The 11,144-nt window shown below is 38.6% G+C and overlaps 1 protein-coding gene across 1 annotated transcript in view; it reads left to right on the top strand.

Annotated features, from left to right (window-relative positions):
- The window catches only part of LOC107567417 (protein FAM172A), a 162,980-nt gene extending 153,084 nt beyond the window's left edge, over positions 1 to 9,896 (top strand). The window contains exon 7 of the mRNA XM_016253091.1: positions 8,651 to 9,896. Within this exon, the coding sequence (XP_016108577.1) occupies positions 8,651 to 8,799 (149 nt within the window). The 3' untranslated portion in view covers positions 8,800 to 9,896. The remainder of the gene's footprint in view (positions 1 to 8,650) is intronic.
- Positions 9,897 to 11,144: the final 1,248 nt, after the last annotated feature.

Below are 11,144 nucleotides of genomic sequence, written 5' to 3'. Positions count from 1 at the left end.
ACTTTTTTCTTTTTGCCTTGCCTTGCCAGAGGATGACAGGCTCCTCTATCAAAATCTGGTTTCTATCAAGGTTCTCTTTTCACCTGAATATCTTCTTATATATTTTTTTTCTTTGCCAAAGTTAACCTTGGCTTATACATTAAGAGACATTTGTATGTTAAGCTGCTTTGAAACATACGAATTATGAAGTGCATAACACTCATAAAACTAACTTGTTCTGGGTAACAGTGTCCAACTAACAATGAAAAAAAAAGTTTTCTCTCAACAAAAAAAGCTTTGAACTCAAGGCGGTGCAGTGTACATGTAATAATTATTTTTATTTGGAGTTTCCTCCATTATTGTCCTGCTGCGTTGTGTGCTTGACTCAATTGCGGCATTAGCCTGTGGTTTGATTTACACTCTCTTGCATCATCCCACATGTGCTCATACCTTCCAACTAAACTGAGATTTGAAATATGTCCAGTGCAAAAATCAATTTTCGTGATTCAGTCTACAAACACACCCATTTCGTAGATGTATCTCACTGTTAGCAGAAGCAAGAAGAATCCATTGTCTTCTTTAGTTTACACAGTGTTGGTATGGATGTCGTGTAAGTGCTGAACTGTCTTCGGTCCATGACTGCTGCTGCTCCTTTAGTATACACACTCAAACACTGTGTTCTTATTTATGTATTGATCTGCCATTGATTGCCTGTATTTCCTCACACGCCTCCTCACTCTCACTTTCCCAGGCAGTGTTAAGAAGGTAGCAACAGCTGTAGGGTTCATCTGTTACTTCAGCTATAGATGTTCGTCAGGTTTAATGTGGAGGTCTCATTATCGGGAAGTGGGGAGAGTTAGTGTCAAGTAACATAATTTTGTCATAATTTAGGTCTCTCTGACTGATCTCACCATATATGCAAGATTAATATAGTCATATTTAGCCATAAAAAGTTTGGGGTGAGTGTTATTATTTTATTTTTTTATATTAATACTTATATACTTTTACTATGCATTAAATCAAAAGTCACATTAAAGACATTTCAGTTTCAAATAAATGCTGTTCTTTTGAGCTTTCCATTTAGCAAAAAATAAATAAAAAAAATCTGATAAACAAATGTATCAAATTTTCCACAAAAATAATAAGCAGCACTGATAATAATAAGAAATGAATCTGAATGATTAGAAGAAGGATTTCTGTAGGATCATGTGACACTAAAGACTGGAGTAATGGCTAGTGAAAATTCAGCTTTGCCAACACAGGATTATAGATTAGAATATTAGATTAGAAAATATTAAATATTTACTTTAAATTGTTATAATATTATCATAAGTTTACCGATTAAAAAAATGCAATTTTGTTTCAAAAATACATTTCAAATTTTTTTTTTAAAAACTGTAACACTTTGGTATAGTAACCAATTCTCACTATTAACTAGTTACTTATTAGCATTACTATTATTAACATATTAGCTGTTTATTAGTACCTATAAAGCACATATGCTGCATGACCATATTCTACATCCCTAATCCTACCCAATAGCTAAACTTCACAGCTACCTTACTAACTATTAATAAGCAGCACATTTTATTGAGGCAAAAGTCATAGTTAATGGTTTGTTAATAGCGAGAATTTGACCTTAAAATAAAATCTGACCAAAAAATCTTACCCTCCACAAATGTTTGAATGGTAGTGTGCTTCATGTAACATTGTGACTTACCCAGATACTGTATGACAAGTGACATTTTGTTGGTCATTTAATTATCATGCTGAGCAAGAATATCTCATTGATCCAAAATCCTGCTCCACATTGCTGTAAGTGTATTAAACACATACTGCATTTTCACTCTTGGTGAAATATGTGTGCGCATATTACTTTTCATTGGAAGTGTGTTACGTCTAATTTGGACACAGTATAAGGGTATGAAGCAAAGAGCACCAGAAAGAGGTTGTGGAGGTACGGGGTCGCCTTTTCTAATGATTGCCCTCATTTTCTTCTCATTTTATCAGATTTGTAGCATCTTGTCATGACTGTGTAGCCTTATCTAAACAAGAGACCAAAGCCAGATCCTGTTGTACAGTGTCTATATTCCATATTCTCAAATATAAGAGAGTAAAGGTGACATAAAATGGACCAGAGAGTAATGTCAGGTTACACACGTGCAGTGGTGTTTGATGTTGTCAATAAGTTCAGAGGAAATGTGCAAACGTTCACGCGGTCACCGTGTACTTAATCCAAATACATTGACAGTTTTTCGCGGGCTTTTGTCTGCGGTGCCAATTTCATCAAACAGTATCTAACACCTCTCATCTGTGTATGTGCAATTTTGCAAGTGATGTGCTGTGTTATTGTACACTCTTGACACGCTGTCTTGTGCTGGTGCTAAAGCCTGTGTGAATTAACCCTCTGTGTACCTGCGTTGTGCTGATGACAGATCCACATTAATACTCAGTTCATTTGCAACAGTTTTTATTCCTCTCTCTCTCTCTCTCTCTCTCCTCTTTGTGAGATCAAATGATAATTTATCCACTCTGATCATTTGTTTTGTGAAAGAGCTGCAGGTGATAGACTATTATAGATTATTAATAGATTTATTAATGTTAATAGATGACTATTTTTACATTTTTGCTCTTATAACATGTTGACCATGTGTATGTTTATAACGACCAATGTTTTTTTTTTCTTACTTATTACATGAATAAAGCAACCTGATTATGTAGCATGTATTACTCAATATCCTCAACATTGATGGCATACATAAAAAATAAAAACTATACATGTATAGTATTAAATCAGAGCTCATTTATTGCATTTTATCTTACCGTAAGGCTTCGGTCACTCTTCCACAGACCACTTAATGAATATTCTAGTACTGTAATGATGAGCAACTGGGGCTTAGGATTTGTTTGCACTCCGGGTCTCTCCGTCATTCTTGTTTATTTTTCGTTTTCCCCTCCGGAGTCTACTCTGACATCTGCAGGCATTTTTATCAGCGGCTAACTTAATTATGCTACTGTGGACTTAGGTTATTTGACTTGCTAACAAATTAGCCCTCAAATTAGCCTTGCTATCGGTGTTTCTGCTCCACTGTCATTTCTGAATTCCTCTGTGATTCTTGATTTGCTTTATTACAGGCTATTTTATAGAGGAGCAAACAGAGTGGGCACAGTCAGGCTGTATAATGAAGCGTTAGCTTTCTCGCAAAGTGCTAGCCTGGGCTAATGACTAGCTTTAGTCAGACTGGTAAAACAGATTCAGACACCCAAGCGCCATCATTAGGTTTTCTCTCCTGAATACTCTGCAACAGAATAAGCCACTGCCAGTAGTTTCAGCTGTCTTCGGTGGGTACAGTACCCGCGGTATGATTTGACTCGGTGTCCCCCAGAGTCTCAAATACTCGCGCTGCACATCCCACACTGGCCCCTGCTCTCCGGTTATCTCGTAAAGACTCCATTCCAGCTCTATAAAACTTGGCGTCTTTATTACAGCTAAGTCGAGGCGCCCACTCTCAAATAAAAAAAAACTGCACCGCTGCAAGGGAGGAGCAGCTCAGGGACACACACTGGAAATGTGTTGTGGAGCTCATTCTCTTGTTGCCTTTGCTCCGTTCCAATAATGTGAAAAGAGAGGAATGAAACTTCATTTCATAGCATTCGTCTCCTCCTCTCCCTTCATTCACTCACTCTTTACCCCCTCTTGCTTTGTTTCCAACTTTATAAGTGCATTGTAGGTTCTCTCAGCAGGCCCTGAAGCCACACGTTCGCTTTCTCATTTATAGATGTGTAATGAGTTCTGCCTCTGTTTGCTCTTACAACAATAATAAGTAAAGGAAAGTAATTAAAAGAGGCAGAAGGGGGGGGGGACAAGGGGAACCCACCGCCAGACAGGTCCTGCATATGGCAATTGACAGAGAGACTTTTTAATGCAATCGTAGGTGTGCATGCATGTTTTTTCCCTTTTCTATTTGCAATTTTAAGTGCTTATTTTTTTCCAAATGCATTAATTTAATTAGATATAACGCAAACAAAGCACGCTCTAGTTGCAGCGGTAATATTTGCTCTTGGCGTCTAACGTGAAGAGGGATGAGCCATATCCTCGAAGGGCAGTGGGTTTGTGTCGGGGGAGCGACGGGTGGGGGTTGCCTATACAGTATATTTAGATTTAATTAGTTGTGTCACGAATCGTAGCTTCTCCATCACAGAGCTGCGCGTTAACACAATGTGCTAGAACGTTGACACCTGTTCTGGCCTCGTTTGTCCTCGAGCCGACTCTCTCAGATCGCCTCTCAGATGTTCAGGCATGCATGGCAAAAGCGCCAAACCACTAGAGCATACAGCAAACAAATATCAGAAAGCGTTGGGACTGGAAATCTAAGCCCTTTGCTAACAGGGACACAGATAGCAAATAGACACTGTGGCATCGTGCAACGGATGATTATCAGACCCATCCCCTGCTAGTGTTACTCTGACTAGTTCATTCTAGTTTGAAGTAAAACTATAAGCACACTGTGTGTTGAACAAGTCAAGGATATAATTGTGCTGATGTGCAGTGTATGTAAGAAAGGCAGACGCACACACAAAAAGCTACCATAACAGCAAACAATCACACTAAAACAATTAGAGGTTGAAATATTTTAATTACTAGAATATCAGATACTGTAATTTTTCAACAACTGTGTAATTACAACATGAAAAATGTCTGGCAATGAAATCAAATAATTTTGACGAATAAATAGAATATGCCAGTTATGCTCAATCAATTCGGAGGCGCGATTGAATGCCACGCTACAGATGGAGACCAATTACAATCAGCACACTTTGATATGTTTTACTCTCTCCGAGTGTTACTTGCGGCGGTGCTTTGACTGCTCATTCACTCGAGCATCGTTCGCTCATGAGCATTTTACCATCACACACGATTACCATTTGTAACGCTTCTGGTGAGGGGAGAAAAAGGAATTGCCGATAGCTAAAGCCTGTCTTCCTTGATTTATTGTTGACGTGAATGTTGAAAGAGTGCTTGTGTTTGTGTGAGTGTGTCTGTGTGTGAGGGAGAGAGAAGAGTGTGTTTGTCACCGGGACAATGTTTCAAACACTATTTGTCACAGTGAGATCAAAGAACTACTAAATTACCCTCAAAGGTATCCAGCTGAATAATGTAATGGTTCATTATAAAGATTTGATCTGCATCTGGAAGACGTCTTAACGGGGTAGTGAAATATGAAGCTTCATTATGACAAATACACTGGTCAAATGGAGTCGTGTGAAGTAACACAGATAACAGTGGCCTGGTGTGAGCGGCAGTGTGTTTGTGCTCATACTGTGAGGTGCGTCGTTGAAGATGAGTATATCAAAATATTGTGTGTGTGTGTGTGTGTGTATACACACATAAGCATTTTTGTAAGCATGAGTATGTTGTGAGGAGTGTCGAGGTCGTGTGGATCACAGTCTGCCTGCTGGACAGTTTTCACTGAAATTAGTTCAAAAGATGCAACTTCTTTAATTGCACAATTACATGTGTAGTATTCATAATTATGATGCTTACAGAAAGCACAACATTGTGTTTATACATGTAATTTATGTGATTTTCTGCAATAACTACAATAAAATGTACCTTTTTGAGAATTTGGGTGTTACCTCATTTTCAAGTTTAATACTTCAGTACTTTCTTATACTGTCAATCTCTGTGTGTTTTAACTTATTTATTTGCTTATCAGCTTTTGTCTGTACATTTTTACTGTTTTAAACGTAAAAAATATAAATATGTATAAATATAATTTTATAAATATAATCCATTTTTATCTGAAACATTTTGAAAACTTTATTTATTAACCAATGCATTTTGAAAAATAAAATGTAAAAACTGATTAATAACATTTTACCTTAGGAAATATATCAAAGCATTTGTATGCAAGTAACTAGGTAAAAGTTAATTTTGTTTATTGTCATAATTTCTGTGTATTGTAATTGCAGCATAAAGTTTTGTTATGGCTTTAATAATCTGTTTCCTAATTGCATGTTAATGGATTTTTAATAGTAGCATGCCATTATTTGTAAGACGTTAAAGAAAGTATCAGCCTTATATCCCTGCAATTTAAAGAACTTTAAAAAATCCCTCAGGTGAAGAGAAAAAACTGTGAAAGAAAAAGAAAAAAAACTGAAGGAACACCAGAACAAGAGACTTTTCCTACTTCTATGCGCAGTAGACATTGCTCTCTTTATTGAAAGATGACATTTAATCAATGGCCACCTCTTTAAATGGCATTCATTTAATTTGTGAGCTAGCCAGGCACGGCTGTCCTCTTCCCCTATTCTTTGTGTGTCTATGTGAGCGAATGACGTAACCGAGACACGCCGCGGCACACATACACTATTGATTACACTCAACACATCTTGGCAATTAAGAGATGGCAAGGTAGAGTAATAAAGGGTCATTAGTGAGGCATGCTTGTGAACCCTCATCAAAGGTGATGTCGCCGGCAGGGGCGGAGCTCCTGCAGGGTCGCCACAGGGGTTCGGCGCATTTGCATATCTGCTCGGAGACGCACTGTGGCTGACCCCGTGGCTGGGATCAGTATGAGTCGCTCTCGTTGATCAGGGGTTCACCACCGGTTCAAGGTAACAAAAAGTGAACCCATCGCCATTAATTGGTCCTGGGGAAAAAAAAAACAGAAAGAGAGACAAATAAAAAGGTTACTTGGGAAAGGTGAGGGGGCCTGGAGTGGAGGGAAAGTAAAGGCTGTGTGCTCCAAATTGGGTATGAATTATAAATAAGAGCAGTGGAGGCAATGTCTTCTCCTCTGGAGTGCTGTTGTGCCAGGACCTACACCACTAAAGAGATTGTTTGGGCAGCAGGTATCGACTAGCTGATCGTCAGCTTGGTAAACTTGACCTGAGGCACTGATCATTGGCCGAGTTAGAAAGACTCAACCATTCTGATACACACACACACACACACACACACACAAGCACACACCATTTTCCCATCTCACCACAGCTATCTTCATCAATACTGGCCAGACAGAGGTCAGTGTAATAAACATGGAGGTCAATATCATGGCCATCTGAGTACACTTTTGGCATGGGCCTTAAAGTTGGTCTTTAATTGGATCCCTCCGGGCAAGTTCATGCACCAGTTGCAATGCGGAGGGAAAAGAATGAGAAATCGTGATTGAGGGAGAAAAGCACATCAGTCTGATCCTCTTTGTTCCACACAAACTGATGCAGACGTATATCAAGGCAGGCATAAGCTACGTACGGTGTGAATGGTTCAAAGTGGAATTGATCTAACCGGGGTTCAATTCAACCTTTCTCACAAACAGCACAATAAATAAACAGACCCAATGTACTTGTTTCACGCCAGACGCTGCCTGTCTGAAAGTGCTGCATTATTAGGGCTGTGAAAGGCTCTTGTGGGACTTTGAAAGGTCTGATGAGGACTTAGGGTGTACATGTCACTTCACCTGGATCCAATGACCCAAACATGGGAATTCTTTAACCTGCTGCCACAGAGGGAAAACTGAGCCATTTGTGGATTAACTGATAGGTGTATCGAACTCCAGAGAGAGAAAATTTTATCTTCCATGGATAGCGGCCATTCCATCCATTGTCCTTAAGTGCGCAATATCCTAATAGATGGAAAATGTTGTGTCGGGGCACACAGTACACAGAGTCCAAAGTTTTTGCTTGGCATCAGTCATACTAAACTATTTAGAGTATGAAACAGTCCTCACATCACTTCCTTTAATCTAAGGGCCCTGGAGACCTCAGTAGGAAGTGTTAAAGGAACAGTTCAGTCTAAAAATGATCATTTATGTCATAATTTATTCACCCTCATATCATTCCAATCCTTATGCAGAACTCAAAATAAGATCACTTTTAAAAGTGTAATTATTGTCCATACACTCAGACTATGTAGAAATTGTACCTTTAGGGGTACGGCAGCTTGTCAGAGGTGCATTGACCTTAAAGGGACATTTTTGGGTTCCACTTTATATTAAGTGGCCTTAACTACTATGTACTTACATATAAATTAATCATTTGAAACAATGCACTTACTGTGTACATACATGTTTTTACATTGTACATTTTTAAAATACCGGCATGTAATTACATCTGTAATTAATTTCTGTAAATTACCTTTATAATTATAATTAATTATAACCCACCCTTAAACCTACCCATACCACCAAACCTGTCCCTAAACGTACCCATATTCCACCTACAATATGAACACAATGAGTACATTGAACTTATATTTTTTTTATAGAAGTACATAGTAGTTAAGGCCTCTTAATATAAAGTGGGACCCATTTTTGTACCTTATTTCCCCCTAAAATTGCATAGTTGTACTTAAGGTACTGCTCTGAGGTACTAATATGCACCTTTTAGAGGTACAAAGTTGTCCCTTTAAAGAAACTGCCCCAGTGACAAGCTGTTGTACCTCTAAAGGTACAACATTTTTTCTGACAGTTTACAGTGAAAGTTTCAAAAGATCATCTTTAGTGTTAATCAGAAAAAAATGAAGTCATACAGGGTGACTAAATGTGAGAGTTTTCATTTTGGAGTTAACTATCCCTTTAAATATAAAAATGTGGCTTATTTTACTGTAATCATAAACAGGTATGGCTGTATGTTTTTCACGTCCACCTTCATGTTCTGTCTTTTGCAGGTACTGAGAAGCACGAGTTAACATCATGGAAGAGCTTCCACTCCATCTTCAAGTTCTTCAGCGATGCCCTTAAGGACCACGAGGATGAGTCCTCCTCCAGTCCGGTCACCACACGCAGCTCACACCGCATAAAAAACGAAGACTTATAGAGGGCTCACAGATCCCAAACCAGAGCCCACATTCGTCCCCTCTTAGTTCTTTTTCTCCTCTGTTCTTTTTATGAAAAATATTCCTCCTTGAAGCCCTCCTCCCAGTGAATTGTACAACTCTGAGGAGTGCAGGGTCAGCCTGTATACATCAGAATAGCGTTTTGCATTACTTCTGGATGAGTGCAACTGTCAAAGCAATATGGCTTCACTGCTTGTGCCTCCTGTGGGCCGCTGTGTGGATTTGGTGGTGGCCCATTGGTGGCCAGATTAAGGCTGACAGGCAGCGCCGCACACCGCCTCTTGATGCACCTCTAATTATCCTGAACTGAGCTAATGCCTGGGAAGCACCTGCACACACACACACAAGTCTGGCGGGTCCTAGTCCCTGCCTGCCTGCCTGCAAAGTCTTTGTATCTCTCTTTGGTTTCCCCCCCGTTGTTTCATTGTTTCTTTCCAGGGTTTCACTTGCATTTAAAGAAATTTTGCACTTGGGAACTTTGTGTGTCAGATGCTAAAGGCTCATTCATACACATAACACTTTAACTGGAAAAAAGCAACTTGCAGAATCAAACATCCATTCAATGGCTATCTCAAGACTAGATTTAGAATGAACACAATGAAGTAAGCCATTGACAGCATGACAGATTGAATGAATCCTCCCCTGTTTTTAAATCCCTTAAAACCTTGTGCGAGCATGAATTTTAGGAATATCTCCCTTTGACAGAGCAGATATGCGAGTCTTGGAATATCTTTGTATGTGTCAGGATCAGGACGGTTTAATGTTATCCAAAGTATAAAAGCCATTCCTTAAGGTGTTTGCAAATGTAACCTGCCCTTTTTGCAAAGTCCATGACTATTTGGACTGTTTTAACACATCATTGTCATCCTCTGCTAAAGCTAAAGCATGTTATGTTACTGTCTCAGCAAAGATGAGAGACATTGTCTCCTGGACAATTTGGTATTAATGGAGGCTTAAAGATATGTCATTCAGGCATGTCAACAGATCACTCTGCTTTCGCTTAAAAATTAATCTCACAGTAAAAGGCTCTTTTTTTCGGTCTCATCACTTTTTAGAAGTATCATTGCTATTTCAGATTGCTGAAGGTAATCAATGTCAATAGTTGTAGTGCTTTATACATATTACATGTTATTTATTTTTTTAATCCAAAATAGAGATGTGACTACAGCTGACAAAATACAAAACCATGCCCAGAGGCTTTTGTGTTTTAACTGTTTTTACAATGAATTAAACTTTTAATATTCCTGCAAGTATTCATTAGATGCCACTGATCAACTGCAAGTTGCTTATGCTGTCTAGTTAAAACTGTTCGACTCAGATCCCAATATTGTTGCCTTAGGAATAAACACACAACGTTCATCTTTATTTGATTTTCCAAAACTGACAAGCCATATGTGAATATTTCACTCGCGTTTAATACAGCCTTAAACCAAATCGAAAACTTAATTGGCTCATTTTAACAATTAATATTTTAATCTAAGATATTATACGTTTTACTGAAACATCCTAGTCTGAAATTATAGAAGTGTAAGATGCTTTCTGGGATTTCTGCCTTTTTTATTCGCTTTTGAGGGTTCATTAAATGAAAACGTGATCCGATATTTTAATTTTGATTTCACTTTTCATAAAGCGTTCAAATATGTTAGTCTTTCCTCTTTGAATTAATGGCAGTTTGTGCCCTGATTAATCGTCAGTTTGTTTTCATATCATGTGAGTGTAATATCTCCATACTGTAGTTAAATAAAGTTCTTTATAAAAAAAAATGATGCGTAACGATCTTTTTAACTGTCCTGGTTTGTGTCGCAAAAATGCTTTATGTACATGGTACTCTTATTTACAACGTAATGATCGTAAAGGCATCACTTTCAACCCAAGAAGTTGTCGGGTTAAAGTTCATCCTGACGGGGGGAAAGATCATCGGAGCCCGATAAAGCCTGTTGCTCCAGCGGCTCTCCTCTCAGCTCTGTTCCCAGGGAAGGTGAGCCTGCTCGGAGAATGACTCGCTCTTCTCACGTAACAGCTGTGGAACTCTATCACGAAAGCTGATATTTGTGTCTAGATCGAGCCCAGGCCTTTACAATGAGACCAATGTTAACCAAAATAAGTGTCAGTCAGAGACAGAGAAGTATCGGATGAAGCCATGTCTATAGCACCTAGTTTTATTATGTTCCAACTGCTTGTTTTAGACCTTAACTTACGAAATTATGGCCTGAGAGTGACACAGTCATAGCAAAGCGGTAATGACGATAACTGTCCTGCGAAAATTAATAAACCAAATGGCATGCCTCTAGATTTTGATCAATTGTCCTGAGAGAGGAAAAAACGC

The sequence above is a fragment of the Sinocyclocheilus grahami genome, unplaced genomic scaffold, assembly GCF_001515645.1.
Source record: "Sinocyclocheilus grahami isolate Dianchi unplaced genomic scaffold, SAMN03320097.WGS_v1.1 scaffold1157.1, whole genome shotgun sequence".
NCBI lineage: Eukaryota > Metazoa > Chordata > Actinopteri > Cypriniformes > Cyprinidae > Sinocyclocheilus > Sinocyclocheilus grahami.
Note: the sequence above shows the minus strand (reverse complement) of the source record. Positions and strands in the feature narration are given on the sequence as shown.